General features: G+C 30.9%; 2 protein-coding genes and 1 long non-coding RNA gene across 9 annotated transcripts; all 3 read left to right on the forward strand.

Annotated features, from left to right (window-relative positions):
• Nucleotides 1-1,141: 1,141 nt before the first annotated feature.
• On the forward strand, nt 1,142-1,679 carry LOC140918969 (uncharacterized). The gene is made up of 2 exons (XR_012161463.1): nt 1,142-1,440; nt 1,514-1,679. It is a non-coding gene; the product is annotated as an uncharacterized lncRNA (long non-coding RNA).
• Nucleotides 1,680-6,781: 5,102 nt separating this feature from the next.
• On the forward strand, nt 6,782-10,343 carry LOC101494119 (uncharacterized). The gene is made up of 6 exons (XM_004511340.4): nt 6,782-7,414; nt 8,193-8,358; nt 8,630-8,806; nt 8,884-8,967; nt 9,382-9,463; nt 9,557-10,343. The coding sequence occupies exons 1-6, from the start codon at nt 7,044-7,046 to the stop codon at nt 9,988-9,990; spliced, it is 1,314 nt and encodes a 437-aa protein (XP_004511397.1). The 5' UTR covers nt 6,782-7,043; the 3' UTR covers nt 9,991-10,343.
• A 1,915-nt stretch (nt 10,344-12,258) lies between these two features.
• On the forward strand, nt 12,259-17,252 carry LOC101494426 (uncharacterized). 7 transcript variants are annotated; one of them, XM_073364459.1, is made up of 9 exons: nt 12,259-12,418; nt 12,780-12,907; nt 13,331-13,420; nt 13,562-13,696; nt 14,079-14,189; nt 14,365-16,234; nt 16,459-16,574; nt 16,678-16,790; nt 17,000-17,252. In XM_073364459.1, the coding sequence occupies exons 3-9, from the start codon at nt 13,366-13,368 to the stop codon at nt 17,105-17,107; spliced, it is 2,508 nt and encodes an 835-aa protein (XP_073220560.1). In that variant the 5' UTR covers nt 12,259-12,418; nt 12,780-12,907; nt 13,331-13,365; the 3' UTR covers nt 17,108-17,252. The 7 variants fall into 7 exon arrangements, with proteins under 7 accessions (XP_073220560.1, XP_073220558.1, XP_004511399.1 ...); XM_073364457.1 differs by having other exon boundaries at nt 12,780-13,420; XM_004511342.4 differs by having other exon boundaries at nt 13,196-13,696.
• The last annotated feature ends 1,302 nt before the right edge of the window (nt 17,253-18,554 follow it).

Below are 18,554 nucleotides of genomic sequence, written 5' to 3' on the forward strand. Positions count from 1 at the left end.
ATTCTTTCAATGTTAAAAAGTAAGTTGAGTTTTTTCTTTTTTAGGTAAATTGAAATTATTTCCACCATATGCATATATGTGTTGAACTCTAAAATTCAATCCATCAAGTTGTAGTTAACTGCTGATGAATTGAATTTTGTGTAACCTGATAAATTTTTTATAGGACTAATGATTTTTTTAGGACTATATGATAACATACTATATGGATTTCAAGTAAAATTAGTCCAAGATTTGAAAAGTGAAAACGTATAAGCACAGTTTACAATTACCTAAGGTAAAAAAACAGGCGTGCAAATGAAAGAGGATTTGATTTGGATATAAAAATTTATAAAACTCTATTTTTCTGTTTCCCTTCGTTTTCTCTTGTTTTAAGCTTAACATTATGGTAACTTAACCAAACTGATTTTTACTTGTGATGAAGGGATGCTTCTTGCACATGTCAAACAGATTTTCAAGTCTGTAACATAAGCCAATTATATATATTTTTTGATGAAATCCAATTATATATTTTTACTTTAGAATCAACGAACACTCTCATCAAATGCATCTTTTTAAAGTGGCAAGCAAAAGAGAACTACTTTAAATACACACTTTAATTCACTATACAAGTCCCTTTGACAACACCAATATCCTATAAGCAATAAACTTCATCGTGTTTTTCTCAACAATAAAATAAGTACTAGTACCCCAAAAAAACAAGGAATGAATTATAACATTGTAGTCTCAAAAAATTTACACTAAATATATGTTTAATTGCCCAAATCAAAATGTTTCTCACCAATTCATGAAGCAATTAGGCAAAAGGGAATAAGCAATGGCGTTTGTGTTTGGAATTGTGGCCATGTTTGGTAGACTTAAAGGAAGCTTTGTAAGTCTTTTTAATTTATGCTACAAAAAGGCTTTTACTTTTGCATCACTAATGCACCAATCTTTTCTTGATTTGAAACCATTTGCCATGAATGAGGCATATGGACCCTATTTACACTATGAATTGTCTTTCCTTTTCATTTTTCCAAAGACCATAATTAATTTGTGTTCAGTTTGAGTTTAGAGAATTAATTAACAATACTAAAATTTGTTATCACAAGTTAATAATTATACTAATTAATGGGTGACATAGGCACTTGGAAAATTGTACGTTTTCCTACACACACGTTCCCACCTTCACGTATATAAGGGATAATTAGGGCCCATAAGAAAAACATTGCATGGCCAAATCAAAATCAAACAGTGCTCTTCCATAATATCAATACCTTCTCTCCCAATTTTCTCATAACAACCAACGGAAACACACGTACTTACGAAATAGTTGAGGGGAATGTTGTCTGGTTCGAGACCATTCTTCTGAAGCAATTAAATTAACCTATCAATGAATGATTTCGGACCAGGCTTCATTCCTCTCAACTCTAGCTGTCAACGCTCAAGGACAATTATGTACTGGTAAGAGTTATTTTTTGTTGGTTTTTTTATGAAAATTTTCTGTGTAGTGTTTCTAATTTCAATTTCTTAAAAGTTGTAGCAGATCAATACTAAAATAGTGAAACTCCAAGTGTTGAAACTTGTTGAATGTTGAACAAGACTATATCAGCTTTATTATGAACATTGTATGACTACTCTCAAGAGTTTCTGAATATCCTGCAATTTGTTTTACCTAATTTCAATCACCATGCATAAGAGAATTCTCTGTAAGTTCTTTTTATGTGTTTCAACTTTCAAGTATAGCCAGCATTGCCTTTTTGTTTTTGCTGTTCAATCCTTTGGTATATATATATATATATATATAACAACATCAAATTAATTTGATTCAATGAATTTATTGAATGAAACTAATGTGTTTGTATTTATCGGTGCTACATTTGCCTTTTTTTTTTTTTACCTATTTTCATCAGATTTGTTGAAAACAGAGTTGTTGGTGTGAAAAAATTGACTAAAAAGCAAAACCGCGTTGATGTGAATAAAGTTATATGGTTTATCAATTTTTAATTGAAGTTTAACTTTTGTTAATTGGCTTTGCTTGTGATAAGTTGCAAAGAATATAAGTTTTGGACCTATCACTTTATTAGTTGCATTGCATTGCATGAGACAAGAGGAAGAGGTTCTTTTGAAGTACCAAACCAAATAACCAATCAAATGAAGCTTTGAGTTTCTCTTTATATTTTTTCAACCCTATGACTGTCATCATAACAATTAATAATGTCTTACTCTTAGCCCTTTAATCACTAATATAAAAATATTTTTTTTTTAAAAGAGATAATAATTAACTCTGCGAAATTTAGTGTTCAAATCTGAAACAAGACGTCAAACTTAATAATATCGACATCTGTGAGTAAGCTATAAAAAAATATGTTTTATTTCATAAATATGTTACGAGCATTAAAGTTGTATATATTAACTTAAATGACTCATGTTAATTGATAATTTGGATTAACTTTTTATTGAAGGAGATGAGATTTATGATAAACAGTTGCTAGAACTCTAGTCACATGGGAGGTGACTCTAAAGTCTCTGATAGTAACGTTTATTGTATACCTTTGTCAAAAGATTAGGATAAAAAACTATTTTTGTCATGGCTTTTTTCCATAATGACATTAAGTGTGTTCATATATGAAAATCTAACTTCCTTCTTTATAGGAGGTTATTCAACGATTCTTTTAAGTCATTTTGAAGTATAGTATTTTACTCACATGTAGATGAATATTAAAAAAAAAATCAATTGTAATTTGATACTAAAAAAATATAAAAAAATGTAAAGTGGTGTACTAATATTTTTAATAATGGAGAGAAAATATGAAGTGATGTAAAGTGGTGTACTAATATTTTTAATAATGGAGAGAAAATATGAAGTGATGTATAATATGTACACCATTTACTTTTACTCGAATTTCAGAGGGGTCAAAAGAGAAGAGAGACATATTGAGTATGTCATCACCAACACAAAGATAAAGTTAAGGCCACTGGAATCTCTTCTCAACATGTATATGTATAGTTGCATATATTCTCATGTAGTTTTCTTTTATTGACAACTTTGCAATGCCATAAAGCACTCTCACTAGTATATATTCTCAAAGAAGTTTGAAAATTGACTCATAAAGAGTGGAACAAATATTTTCTTGCAGTCATTGTCACAACTTTTGCATCTAATGAAGACTCATAAAACACGCCCTTGAAATTTTCATTAAACAAGCTTTGCAAATATATCAATTTTATTGTATTTTTTTTTTTCAGAGCAATATCACTTTTATTTTTACAAATGAATAAAAATAAAAAATAAAAAATTATATGTATTGTCAATCCAATAATAATTATGTATTTTGTTAATAGTATGATACGATAAAACATATAATTTTTATTGATGGACACAATAAAACTATTTTTCGTTGACGATATATATTTATTGTATTCAAAAATAAGAAAGCAATATGTTTACTTTAAAAAATATATTCTTAAATTTAAAGAATTAAAAGTCAAACCATATTTTCAGAAAGTGATTATATTCATATTCTTAAATTTATAGAGTAAGATATCATCCATCAAACATAAATGTTTCGTATATATTGTTGATATTTTCTTCATTCGAATTTTAGGTAGCAATCTAATTTACGCCTTTTTTTGAGCATTTTTCATATTAATAAAATGGTCAGGTCCAATAAATAAATGCGTGTTTGATTTATGTGGTAGCATCCGACTTAATTTTTCAAAAGCTTTTTTTTAACAAAGTTAAACATTAAATGTGGTATTTTTTTTTAAATAGTCTTGAATTTAAATCCACCACCTTGTGAGAGTAAAATAGATTTATAAGACTTAACTAATTGAAAAATGTTAGAAATTATTATATTGTGTATTATACGTCTCATAGAACCTCGCAGTTGAATACACACTAATGAGTGTGTTGGGTCTGCTTTTATTAATTTGGACATCTACTATAATAGGATAACATTATTTGATATTTGTAAATTTCTCAACTCACAAGTATTGGAGAATCCTTCAATTATTCTACTTGAACAACCACTTTTTTTTTTTGTCAGGAAATACATTCTTCACCCTTTTTAATTGTTTGTCAAATTTTTTAATATATTTATTTGATATAAAGTGATGTAAACTTTAAAAAAAATTGTAAATTATATCCACGTTCAATATCGATGATGATTTTATGAAAAGACGATTTGGTGATACATATTTAATTTTTCTACATCATATTCACAGTATCTCAACTTTTATACAAATCTCCGTTACTAATTTGCAACATGTTTTTCAATCTTTAATGAGCAGACTCAACTCTACAAATAAATTAAATAACACAAATTAAAACAAATCACATAAATTACTAAATCATATTTTCTAAAACAAATCATAATTTAAAAATATTTGTTGGATATCGTGTTCCCCAAATGCATCACTATATTGGTCCAAGTCATGACAAATCTTTCTTTGTAAGGTGTCAACCATAAATCTTTAACATAATCAACAAAAAGGATAATATCGGCACACACTAGCTCAAAGTGTTGCAAGTGATGATCATACTCCTCTTCTATAATAGTCGAAAATACAATTTTTTCCCCATAAATCCATTACTTCATCTTATCTATCATTTCTCACATATTGTTTGCATCTTGCCCCAACATTTTTTTTAATATGAAAACAATATAGCAAATGGATTGTAATAGGAAATACACACTAATAGCAATCATCATGGCAAGATATCTATTCATCACAATAACTTTAGAAATTAAATTCTCATAGACGAACAACTGTCTTACATTTTCAAATGCTCAGATGAAGTTATTTTGTCGCTCTTGTTCCAAGTAAGCAAACGTAGCCGAAAATGTCAAACTAGTAGATGTTACACCGACAATTTCAAGTAATGATAACCGATATCTATTTATTTCGTATGTGTTATCACATACCAAAACAAAATGAAACGTGTTCAACAACTTTATACAATCAAGATGCGTTCAAAATATGTCTCTCAGACCATCTGAACTCTCTTGTCTTCTTGTTCAATGCACATAATTTTCTTTTTGTATTGACTTCAAGATATGCTGCATTTATATCTACGAATCTCTCAAAGATGATCGATAAGTACTGCTTGCTTTTATATATTTGAGTGAGAATTGTGAAATTCTCTTTATTTATCTCTTTGAGAGCATTCAAAATGAATCTTTTTGCAAACTTATACTTTATCATGTCATTAACAAATTTTATCTTTTCTTTATTTAAACGCTCCAAATATGAATGACCGTTTAAAGTATCCGATAAATCGTGATTGTGTGTTCCATAACGAACACTAATTTTCCATCTTTCACCAATACTCAATGATATACAAGTTACTATTGATTTTGATTTATATCTTCCACATCTTTCGCATTCCAAAATTAATTTGTCTTTTCTTCCTCTCTTTTGCATTATTTTATCAAATCGAATTGTAACAATTAAAATTTCATTTTGCCTTCCAATATTTTTTGTCTATTCAAATACAATTTCTCGATAGAGAAATATCTACAAAATATGTTTCAAATAAAATATCAATATATGTCTATACATTAAAAATTAAAGCTTCTAAAATTAATTATCAGTAATAATACATGGTCAGTGGTTAATTTTTCTGTAGAATCTATCGTCATTATTGTAGCAAGAACTTCAACTCTACTCATACCTACTAAATTTAATTAATAATAATATTATAAATACAATATTTAATTATTTTTCAAATATTAAACTAAATTTCGAAAATTTCATCTAAATTGAACTTTAGAAAGTTTTGAACCTTTTGAAACTTTCGAATATATTACTGTTTCAAACATTTCATAGTTTTGAAAGTTTTGATGATATTTGGAGTTTTATGTTTCGAATTGATAGAAACTTTTGAAAATTTAGAAAAAATATGTTTCGAAAATTTTAAGTTGATCAAAAAGTTCGAAAGTTTTCAGGGAATCTGAAAAAATATATGTTTCGAAGATTTCAACTTCATCAAAATTTTCGAAAATTCTAAAAATAACTTACTTTTGTATATTTCGAAGATTTGTAAACTTTTAAATGGTAAGATAATTTCTGTAAGTTTTGAAATATTGGGTGAATAATTGAGTGGTAATTTTTTTTTAGAGTTTTATAGATAGTAAAAAATAACAAATTGATAATTTCACTTGGGATTGGGGGTAGGAAGTTAAGGTAAGGGTACATGGTAGAAACCTCCTGACTCATACACTACTAATACCTCAGTAGCAAAAACTAACATTATAATTTTAAGAAATTATTAGTAATACACATTTTTTTTAGTTATTGAGAAGGACTTTCGTATTTATTTTGTAATTATGTTAAAAGAAAAATAATATCTAAATAAAAAGTTGTCTTAGTCAATACTTAAATTTAGACCCTTTCAAAACGATTTACTTTTTATTCTTTTCATCTATATTGAATTTAAGTAAAAGTTCATTATATTGTGATATATTCTACTTTTGTAGTTGATTTTTTTAATATTGTGATATATTCTCCTTTTATAGTTGATTTTTTAAAAAGAAACCATTTATTATCATTAAATGTGAATGCAAAGTTAATTTAACCAACCATGTATAGCATGTTTTATCTAATTTAAAGAAAAAAGTTTAATTTGTGAAAATAAAGAAACTATATCCGGTTTCTTCAACCAATGTACATGTAAACTTAATCAGATAAGATCGTGGACTTAGCTGCCAAACTCAACAAATCATTAATAATTAATAAAAGCACATCGACGGCAGATATTCCGCCACGTGTTCCGTATTTCACTGTAAAAAAAATCTATTATCCCTTGCTGTGTTGCGTTGGATGAAGGATGGAAGGTGGGGAACTCGTTGTTGGCTGTGTTCTGTACAAAGGGGTTTCCAATTCCATCATCATCTGAATTTCAATTTCAATTTCAATTTCATTTCAAATTTCAATTTCCACTTCGATTTCGATTTCTATTACTCACACATCAACAAAATAGACGAAGCGATAGAAGAAGATTAAGAAAACACAGAGAGGTAGATAGTTTAATTTTAATTTTAATTTTAATTATTATTAGGAAAATGGAGGATTATTTGTTCGATGTTGTGGAGTTTATGAAGAAACCCTCGGTAACCGAAACATTCGTTGATATTTTGCTATGTGCGGTTCCGATTTGGCTCGCCGTCATGATCGGCTTGGTTATCGGCTGGTCATGGCGGCCACGGTGGACGGGACTCCTCTTCCTCGGTCTTCGAAGCAAGTTTCGCTTCCTATGGACGGCTCCTCCTGGGTTCGGTGCTCGCCGTCTTTGGTTAGCCTTCACCGCTCTCTCCGCTTTCTCTATTTGCCGCACCTATTGGTCCAATTTCAAAAACAAGGCTAAAGCACAAGATCCTTCTCCGCCTTCGCATTCCGATAGCGCCGCCTCTAATTCTTCCGACGCAACTTTTCGGTACCTCACTGTCATCATAGTTTGCTTTAAATTCAAATTATTAGGTTTTTATTGAATTATTGAAATTTATCTTATGTTTACCTGATTTCAATAATGTTGATTAATTTGATTTGAAATGTTTATTGCCACTTGTTCTCTGATTAAATTCATTTAAGAGGTTGTTATTATAGTTTACTATACGAAATCCTCAAAAAGAAAAACTGTAACACGGTATTGTGTGGATAGGAGTAGGAGAAATAAAAAAATTGAATTAGTTATAATGTACTCGGAGTGTGTTGTAGTATTTATATGTGATGGTTGCTTTTGGATTTAGTTTTCAGCATTTTTAGGAACTGGTTTTATACATTTATGAACTGGTCTAGACTACACTATCTAATTTTGTTTGGTTGAGGATAGGGAGATTTTAGTGGATATCTTGCACATATCATTTTCTATTTAGCTACTTTTTAGAGTATGATTGTAGCATTGATAATCTTGTAGTAGTTTAATGTGATGCATCTACATATTAATTTACTCCTGTTGTGATTCTATGTTTAGGCTTTTAATTAAGTTTTATCACATTTCTTCTGTGTGCATAATTTAATTTTCTTCAATATGACCATCAGATTTTTTACTGTATCACGAATTTGTAATGTACACAAACATTATTGAATTAATGTTTGTATTTGAGTGCCTACTTGTAGTTCTTAGATGGCTTTTTGATTTATTATGCTGCATTGCTAGTGGAAGAATGAAGCGTTTTATTCATTTCGGAACTTGGTTATTGAGCATTCATTAGGTCCGGTGATAAGGCTGGAGAGAGAGAGCAGGATAGTGTTACTCAGGCTGATTTGGAACATCTTCTGCATCTTCTTGAAGGGAAGGATGGAGTGATGGATTGGCAAAGTTTTATGGAGAGATCTACACCAAATATGCAATACAAAGCTTGGCGTTATGATTCTGAGGTAGATTCTGATGTTCACTTTCAATCTCATGCGGATATTGTCTATAAACTGTCAAAAAATGTACATGTTACATATAAATGATTATTTCAGATATCCTTTCTATTTGTAGCACTTTTACCTCCTAGTTTAAAGTTGATTTATGTGAGTTATTTATTTTTCCATATTTGACACCCAAAAGACTTATTACATAGTCATAATCTATGTTGATGATTATTTCTTTTTGTAGTTTGACTAAAATATGTCAGGGTCTGATGTTTGGATCTTTGAACAGACAGGTCCTACAGTTTACCGTAGCAAAACTGTATTTGAAGATGCAACTCCTGAGTTGGTGAGGGATTTCTTCTGGGATGATGATTTTCGTCCCAAATGGGATCCTATGCTCGCACACTGCAAAGTGTTGGAGGAATGCTCTCATAATGGGACAACAATCGTTCACTGGATTAAAAAGGTATTTAGACTAAATATATTAGTAACTGTTATATTTGGTGCACACTGGTATGGTTCACTTACACTTTCTGTCTATAGTTCCCCTTTTTCTGTAGTGATCGAGAATATATTATAGCTCGAAGGATTTGGCAGGCTGGAAACGCATACTATTGTGTGACAAAGGTATGGCTATGGAGTTTGACATAATTCATTTTGCAATTCTGTTATGTGGCTTTTTATCTTACTTCTTTTTCTTTCCCAATGGCTAGTCTCCATTCTTCTGTTACTAGAAAAGAAAATCCCATTGATGCAACGGCACTAATAGCGAATATTTCAATTTATCACACTAGAAACAATTGAGCATAAATTATTCTTGTCTGGTATTATAACTTATGATGCGCAAAATTTGTTAATACAAGCTTTCTCATAGTCAATGCAATCCATTTCTTATATTTCTTTTTGTAGCAGCTAATCGAAATTTTTATAATCCTATATGTTGTGCTGTCAATTTTCTTGAGATAAGACGAAATACATATTGATCATACAGTGTAAACACAAGGTTTATTAGTTCTTACTACTTAATCTTCGATGTTGTAGGGGGTGCCCCATCCAAGTTTGCCAAAACGCGATAAGCCCAGACGTGTAGACCTCTACTTTTCTAGTTGGGTAATCAAACCTGGTAAGAATTGATCAAATTTAATTCTTATTTGCTTGTTAGTGTTAACCATTTAATGGTGGTGTTTCAACTTTTGAGTGTGGGAAATTGATGCAGTGGAATCTCGCAAAGGAGATGGTCAGTTGTCCGCATGCGAGGTTACCCTTTTGCACTACGAAGACATGGGGATTCCAAAAGATGTTGCAAAGTTAGGAGTTCGCCATGGAATGTGGGGAGCTGTCAAGAAATTGCACTCTGGTATGAGAGCATACCAGAATGCTAGGAAAACAGAGGCCTCTTTGTCGAGGTGTGCTGTGATGGCAAGTAAAACAACCAAGATTTCTTTTGATAGAAACTCGCATTCCACAGAGGCTGCATCTTGTTTGGAAGAGAGGGTGCAAAGCATCAGCAATACCCCACAAAATGGTCATGGCCTGGACTGGAAGTGGGTGGCCTTAGGTGGGACTGTTGCTGTGGTTTTGGGTATTCACAGTGGTGCAGTAGGACGTGCCTTGTTGTTGGGAGCAGGGCACAGATTTGCACGGAGATAAGTGATCTAGGATCTCATCAGTTGAAAGTTCCCTTAATCACCGTTCAGAAGATTCATCATAAACTATACTTAGACAATCATATTTATCGCTATTGAATGCTAATTTTGCGGCTATGAATATTATTTTTTTATATTAGTTTCAACCATATTGGATTCATCTCGCTTGTGTGCTTTTTAGAATGCAAAGCTGCAAATCTGTGCCTTTTCTGAAGGGCGTAGAGAGGGGGAATAATTTCCCTGAGTTGTAAAATATCATTATGATCCCTAAAAGTCCGAAACAATCACTATAGTCTTTTGATTGTGTAATTCGTTGGTATATATAGTCCAGTTAGTTAATGTTAACGTTCTTTCTTCCGTGGCAGGGTCTTGTTAGATGTCTACGTATATAATGTGTTCAAATGTCTCTGTTATGGATTGGATTCATTAAAAAAAATAAGAAGATAAATATTGTTCCAAGTTAAAAAAATTATCCTCCTTTTGCCACCTAAACACTGCTTGGAATGCTGAGAAAACAACCATGAACCAACCAGGTGAGAAGGTTAGAAGCCGACAAATGATAGAAAATACCGGCACACTCACTCAACCTAACTTACAACTAGAGATTAGAAAATACAGGCTCGCATGTATCTCAAATTATCTCGATAATCGATATATCTTCAATTTTGTTTAAAACATTCTGGCTATCAACCTAATAAATGCCTGTATAATTGTCCCACACATTGACCATTGTACATAAAATATAGATAAAGTTCTTATCTTAGTATAACTATGTTGGTGTTGGTGTGAAGTATTCCTCAACTTTTTCTATGACTAATCTCCACTGAAAATTTGGTTGCTGTCTTTAATAAAAGTATTTTCATTCAGCCACGTTTTTTCCACCACAACATTTGAATTCGAGACTTAACTTAAGAGTTTCAAGGAAAGTTGCATTTGAAGCAAGGTAGTATTGGCAATTCGGTCCAATTTATTCTCACCGCTACAAAGAAGTGAGTTATAGTATTATACAATGAACAAGCTTAAGGTGGTCTGTCATAGATCCCATGCAAAAAAAACTTCAATGCCTCTCATTTCCCTAAAAAATTTAAAACTATATGAGCTAAATAAAAATATTTCATAATAGTATACCAAACTAGAAATCAATTTATCCTAAACTAAAATAAAATAAACTATAGATATTATAAAAAATATGAGGCTAATAAGTGTCTCGACCGTCATGAATTATTTTGGTCTATAGACTGAGTTATTAATGATCATACCAAGGTAGGAGTCAAGTTCAATATTGCTCAATTCAAATAAGAGAACTTGAGTTTTGATTCTTAAAACTTAGTCAAATTAGATGAGAGTGGAGTAAGTGAGATCTACCACAACCTAAACACTTCGAGGATTTGATCATGGTAAATCGTAAATAAATCTGTCACTTTCTTTTAAAGAAAAGTGTCTTAAGAGTACTTGTTAAAAAATCAAAAGAGTAAATTTTTTATTGGAAAAAATATAATTTAAATAACAAGTATTAAAAAAATCACAAATTTTCACACACTTTCAATATTTTCAATATTATATTTCTATATATTAAATCACTGTATCCAAATACACTAGATAACATTTTATTTAAAAAATATATATAAAATAAATTATATATATATATATATATATATATATATATATATATGATATTTATTATTATTATTATTATTACTACTACTACTGTAAAGAGACTTCTACAAAATATATACTAATAAAGTAAGATATAGGATTTTTTATTTTGGTACAACATGTAAGAAACTTATTAAAGAGTAAATTGGTCCTTGAAATTTTAATAGGTAAAAGTAATCTATAAAGTGTACATATAAAAACTTACATTTATAAATTGTAACACATTAGTTAAAATTATTTTTCTATTAATTTATATTATTAGAGACTATACATTAATATCATATAATTGAAAGTAAATTGCATATATTAAATTTATGATATAAAAATTATTTACCATATAGCTGCTCGAGTTATATTTAACATGCAGACAGCACAAGTTGCCATAAGTTTCTGGTGATATGTTTAGACGTGAAATGATGCCTAAAAGACTATATTCATTTTACATATCCTTGACAAATGCGCTACAATTTCAAGCCATATTTATAAATTAGCAGAATTAAGGAATTATTTGACAATTTGAAGGATGAATTTATTTATTCATAAAAAAATCAGCGTTAAATAGTGAGTGGCATAAAATGTATCCACGTGGCATAAGGTAAACCTCATGATGTACAGTAGCAGAAAAAGGAATGCAGCTTCTGATTAACTGTCATGACATGACATCTGGCACACTCACTCACTCGCTCTTTGCAACTTGCAACCGCTCTCCAACTCTCTTCTATCTTCTTCTTTCTCACAACATTCATCGTTTTCCGGATCAAACCAAAATTCGACGAGTATGTTTCTTTCTTCATTTCTTACTTTGCTTAATATCTGTATGCTTTCCTCAATTAGATTATTATATAATAATATGATCCACTTTATCTTATCCACAAATTTAATCAATTATATTCTATTTTTGTAACTTCGAATGACATACATACATGCTTTAATAATAATCAACTTGTATTAACATAATATAATATAATTATCTAGAATTTGTTGATTTTTTTATTTGAGGTCATAATAGTAATATAATTTAATAGTCTAAACTTGTATAGAATAATAATATGTCACGACTTAAGCTTTTTATATTAAGTATTTTTGGTCAAATAGTCAAAACTTAAGAGTTACACTTGAGACCTTGCTTGCTTGCAGAGCTTCAATTCCACTTTGTTGGATTAAATTCAATTTCAGCATGAAGATTTGTCATGAGGAAGCATGTCAGTTATTAGAGATTAAATCCATTCATAAGCTTGTTCTCTAACGATTCGAGTTTATTTATGGTATGAATCACTCTTGAACGTTGCATAAAGTTAGAATAATGGTTTATTGGAACAATTTGAATCATTTGATTTTAGTGACAGATGAATGTGTACATGCATTTCAGAAAGGTGATTATTGAGTAATACATAATTCAGTCGAGTAATTTGGTACTAGGCTTAATGTTACTGTTAAGAAATTAGTTACCTCAACATTTACATTGTTATACTATATATATACCCTGCATTCAGCATTATTTTAATTTGAAGTGCAATATAAAAGTTGATTTCAATTCGAATAATATATTTCAGGACCTTTATGTGAAGAGTTTATCCCTCTGAAGATGAGTGCAGAAAACAAAAAATTAAAACCAAAGAGTGATGATAGTGAACTCTTTCTGAATAATGCTAACCACTGTAATTGGAAAATTTTGAAAAATGAGTCAGGTGCAGGTGCAAATGCAGCTTCTTCCAGAGCTGACATGACATTAGCTGCCAATGACCCTCTATCTGAAATAGTTTGGTCTCCAGAAAAAGGTTTAAGTCTTAAATATGCAGATTCAAGCTTTGCTAATAAAAATACTTCTCTTTTTCGGGATGTTGGACCAAGCTGTTGTATGGTTCTTTCATCACCACAAAGTTTGACTGGTTGCAATTCTACCACTGGTAAACCTATAGATGATGTTTTTGCGAAATCTAAAGCAATCGCGAGTGCCACGAGCGATAATGCTGCTATAACAGATGCTCCCTCTGTGCATCCTATAAGTGATTCAGATGTCAAGCTTGATTATAAAGCCGGTGAAAGTAATATAGGTAATGGTAACATCTTATAACGCATGTCTAACCGAATGACAAAGAAACACATATGTTATCCTAATTAGTTGAATGGTTAATTGGTTATGAACTTTCTTAGCTTCCTACCAGTCACTTTTTCTTGGAATCATTTCCTCAATCCAACAGAACTCTCCTCTGGCAGGATCTGGTGGTAACGAAGAATGTTGGGTACGGTTCAGGGGTAATGTTGTAATCTAGATCGTGTACACGATAAACCTAATACTGCAGTCGGAGGTGTAGGCAAAAATAGCCAAACTCAATGATCAAACATTCAGTGTTCTCTCTGTTTATGTTTTTCTTGGTATATTTATTCTTTTGAACCAGAGTTGTTGTTCTAACAAAGAGATTATAAACACTGCAGAAAGAGCATCTAATTTGCCTGATGATCAAGATGGGAATCCAACTAAAGATTGGGAGAAAAACACTGGTGATAAGGCCGGCACTGAAACTGATAAATTGTCTACTATTTCAGGTATGTGCTATTATCAATGTAAGAAACATAGGTTGTTATTTAAATACACAGTTTCCAAAATTTGAAATATATCCTTCATGTTGAAAGAAGGTAATTTATTGAATTTATTAAAGAAATTCAGTTCTTCCTGTTGTGTATGCCTTAAAATCTATTCGGCGTCCTGATTTTCGTGCAGGTCAGGTTGGCCGAAGGCCATCTTATAATATATTAATTCAATCAGATGAACCGAAACCTACTATCATGGAGCGAAATACTTCACCAAGGAGACCTTCCAATGAAGGCATAGATATTGATACTGGAAAAAAGGAAGCTGGAACAACAGATGATGATTTACATATTTCATTTGAGCCTAAAATTGAATATAAAGACCTTGGTGCTTCTGGAACAAATCTAACATCCTCCACCAGGAATTTCTTAGAAAAACCGGAATCTGGCGCCGAAAATGATTTAAGAAATGTTGAAACTGAAACTGCTTGTGCTGTAACATGTGGAGTTATTGTTAATGAGACTAAAAATGAATCTCAGGACAATGAAATGACACTACTTTGCGATAAGGTTCTTTCGGTTTCGCACTATCCATGTAGTAGCAGAATTCACATGACAAAAGACAAAGGCAAGGAAAAATCCTTATCGGACGGGGACGCAAATGTAAGATTACCAATGGATAATGACAGCCATTCAAGTGTTGAAAGCCGTAACAGTGCTGGATTTTTTTCCACAGGTAAAAAGAGGCGTAGCATTCAACAGCAGTTGATAATTGGGAGTAAAAGAGTCAAAAAGAACATAGAAGAAACTTCTGGTTCCAAACCCTGCACTAAACAGGACAGCTCATTCAAAAACTGGATTTCAAGCATGGTGAAAGGCCTCTCACAATCAATTCAACATAATTCAGACACTTTACCTCTTAGCCTTGCAAATCCGTATCATCGTCATGCACGGCCTGACGAGAAACTTATCTCATGCAAAATGAATCAAGATACTGTGCCAAAAAATACAGGATTCAAATCCATTTTTCAGTCGATGTATCGTCCAAGTTTGAAGAATGTAAGAACAAGAATGCTTCATCAAGAAGAAGAAAGTAATGAGGATTCAGAACCAAGTAAAATGATACATGGAATAAATGCTACTCCAATAACCTGTTTTGCAGCGAACAATAGCCTTGCCGAACAGCGTTTTCAATCAAATAAGTTTGAAGCATCTCCGGCGAGATATGATGCTGGTCCATCAGAGCCTACCATAGCACCTTTAAATTTTTTTAACTGTCAGGAAAGTATAAAAAATAACCCAGTGGAGAATGAAAATTGTTCAAACTTGAGCCTTAGTAAGGACAAGGAAGAAATGGCATCAAATTCATCTTCAAGCAGACAAAATGCAAATAATACTGATAATGTAGATTCAAATGCACCATCTGAGAGAAAGGAAGCACAGAATATCTGTCACAGAAGAGACAATCTAGGGAGTCTGTGGATAACTCGATTTGCTTCAAAATCCACGCCCCCGTTGACTATTTCTGATCGCCTCAATGAGAGAAGTTTCCACTGTAAAATTGAAGAAACTGGAGAACAACCTGCTAATGACACAAAAATTTCCATTGGTCTTAAGGAAGATAAGGGAAATAATGATCATAAATCACATTATTTGTTCAACAACATTTCATCTTCGCCAGGATTCACGAATTCGGAGCAAATGGCTTCAATATTTGCAAGGAGATTTATTGCCATCAAACACATCATGCCGACAAACAATGAAGGGAGTGCAAGACCGCAGCCTGATGAAGCTGACTGTATTTTATCTGGTGGTACTATTCATGATGGCATCGATCACGAAACAGATCAGAATATTAATTTGAAGCGGAAATCAAATGACATTATAACCTTCAAGATAGAATGCAGTGCATCATGCAAGTCTACTTCAAAGGAAAACAAATTAAGAGACAAACCTATAACATCTCCATTCAGAATGGCTGAAAAGAATATTTCACATGTGCCAGAGGGAATCTTTGATGCAGTGAAAAATCTTCAATTGTCCCGCTCCGAAATTCTGAAGTAAGTAATGCAGGCCAATTAATTTATGCTATGATATTTTGTATAATAAACTGGTTATATGTGATTTATGGTACATGTGTAATGCATCAAACTAGAAATAACCAAAAACAATCCAAATTACCTCAAAACTATATCATAGAGCATACATTTTCACTTACAATAAAATTGGATCTTGGTGATTTTTACTTAACATTAACAAAATGTCCTTTGTATGATTGTATCAGATGGATTACTGTTCATGGCTCAATCTCGCAACTTAATGGTTTTTTCTTGCGTCTGCGGCTTGGAAAATGGGAAGAAGGGCATGGGAGAACTGGATATCATGTGGCTTATATAAATGGTAGCATTAAAATCATACATTGGTCTTTGAATGTAGAATCATACCTTGTTCTTTTTCTTTTGGGATAACTTGTTTTTATTTTTAAACTTTTGGTGTATGACAGAGACTGAAAGACATAGTTTAGAGCAGCATATGACAAAATCTCTCTCAGTGAAAGTAAGGGGGATGAAGTGTATGGTAGAAAGTCATTATATATCCAATCATGATTTTCTTGAGGTAATAATCAATTATCAAAGTTTGTTTATTGAACTTAATTTGTATGTATTGTCAATATAAAACTTTTTTATGTGTCCAATGGCATTTCATTGTATAGATATTTGTGGAGATATTTTTAATAAGTAACATTATAAAGTGACATCATTAATTTTATGGAATGGCTAATGTTCATGTGGGTATGATGATGATGTGTTGCTTCTTTTGTGCAGGAAGAAATCATGGAATGGTGGTCTACCACCTCAGAAACAGGTGTTGAGATTCCATCTGAACAAGATCTGATAGCAAAATTTAAAAAGAAACAAATGTTAGGTCTGTAGCCATTTATTAAGTGTTAATATATTCATTATCATAATAAGCAGTTTATACTCTCATATTTTGTTTCTTATTTATGAAAAGTTGTATAGAAAACAATAATACTGACTCGATTTAAAGGAATAATATATACATGCACAACTTGACAAATACAGTTTTTAACCCCTCCCACTTGGCCACAAGATCCAATCCAACAGCACTGATATAAGCTCACCAAAAACATAGTGAACGGTCAATGTCAATCAATCTAGATAAAATAAGGTTTAAATATATTTTTTATATTTGCAATTATAATATTTTCTATGTGCAATTATTTTCACGGTCTTTTCACTTAATTTTAATTTTAGATAATATTTCAATTATTTATTTTTTTCTTTTCGATTTGATTATTTATTTAATTTTAAATAAATAATTTAATTATTTATATTTTAAAATGTTAACAATGTTATTCTTTTTTTACAAAAATCATCAAAATTATCAAACAAAACTCATAAAATTAATTATCATCTTCAATATAATGCAAACTTCATAGTAATTATGCCTACTTTTTATTTTAGTTTATGTAAGTTTTTTTGTTTAATTTACATCTCTAAAAATACAAATTTATTTTAAAATAGTCCTTCAGTTCGTTAAAAAATTCTAACGTCATTAAGCCTTTTTTTAATAAAAAATAAATAAAAATCTGATTATTTTTTGAAAAGGTGACCAACATGGAGAACTCTAATTTCTATTGTCTCTCAGTAATATTCAAACAAAAACTTGTTATTACAGCTATATTGTTATGTTTTAGTCCAAACAAAACATACAGAGCTACAAAACTATTTCTCAGATTCATGAATTACATGTCAAAACTTTCAAACTTTCATTCTTATTCATATCTCAGATCCAACATGCAACCACGAAACGCATAATTTATAACTCATCTCGCGACCATCGGTTCAGTTATAAAATGACCAAAGATTGCGATCTGGATACAAGAAGAATGGAGCTAACAAGTGGGAAAAAAATGATAAGAGGGTGCGCGTTTGCGTCCTTGTGAGTTGGAGGAAACAGACACATTCAGAGTGACGTTTGATTTTCTCCCTTGAAGGTGAGAAGGTCGTGATAAGAGGGAGAAAAAATAGACGAAGATAATAGAAAGACAATGGAAATTAGAATTCTTAATTTTAGTCACCTTTTTAAAAAATAATCAAGATTTTAAATTTCTAATTTACTTTGTTTTTTTATTAAAAAAATTTAACGATGTTAGAAATTTTTTAGTAAAAATTAGAGTGATCATTTTAAAATGAATCTATATTTAGAAGGATGTAAATAAAAAAAAAAAAAAAAACTTATGATGACCAAAATCAAAAAATATTATAATTACAAACAACAAATACATATTTAAACCTTAAAACAATACCTCTAATAGGAACGCTTCTTACATACTCTCTTATTAGTTATTTCAGATCC

Source organism: Cicer arietinum, chromosome 8, assembly GCF_000331145.2.
Source record: "Cicer arietinum cultivar CDC Frontier isolate Library 1 chromosome 8, Cicar.CDCFrontier_v2.0, whole genome shotgun sequence".
Lineage (NCBI taxonomy): Eukaryota > Viridiplantae > Streptophyta > Magnoliopsida > Fabales > Fabaceae > Cicer > Cicer arietinum.

Excerpts from the sequence above, each read along its gene's own strand:
- LOC101494119 (XM_004511340.4), top strand. The coding sequence starts at position 7,044 with ATGGAGGATTATTTGTTCGATGTTGTGGAGTTTATGAAGAAACCCTCG. Across the intron at positions 7,415-8,192 it reads TCTTCCGACGCAACTTTTCG|GTCCGGTGATAAGGCTGGAG; the intron begins GTACCTCACTGT and ends AGCATTCATTAG. Across the intron at positions 9,464-9,556 it reads TAGTTGGGTAATCAAACCTG|TGGAATCTCGCAAAGGAGAT; the intron begins GTAAGAATTGAT and ends AAATTGATGCAG.
- LOC101494426 (XM_004511342.4), top strand. The coding sequence starts at position 13,228 with ATGAGTGCAGAAAACAAAAAATTAAAACCAAAGAGTGATGATAGTGAA. Across the intron at positions 16,235-16,458 it reads TCCCGCTCCGAAATTCTGAA|ATGGATTACTGTTCATGGCT; the intron begins GTAAGTAATGCA and ends TGATTGTATCAG. Across the intron at positions 16,791-16,999 it reads CCAATCATGATTTTCTTGAG|GAAGAAATCATGGAATGGTG; the intron begins GTAATAATCAAT and ends TCTTTTGTGCAG.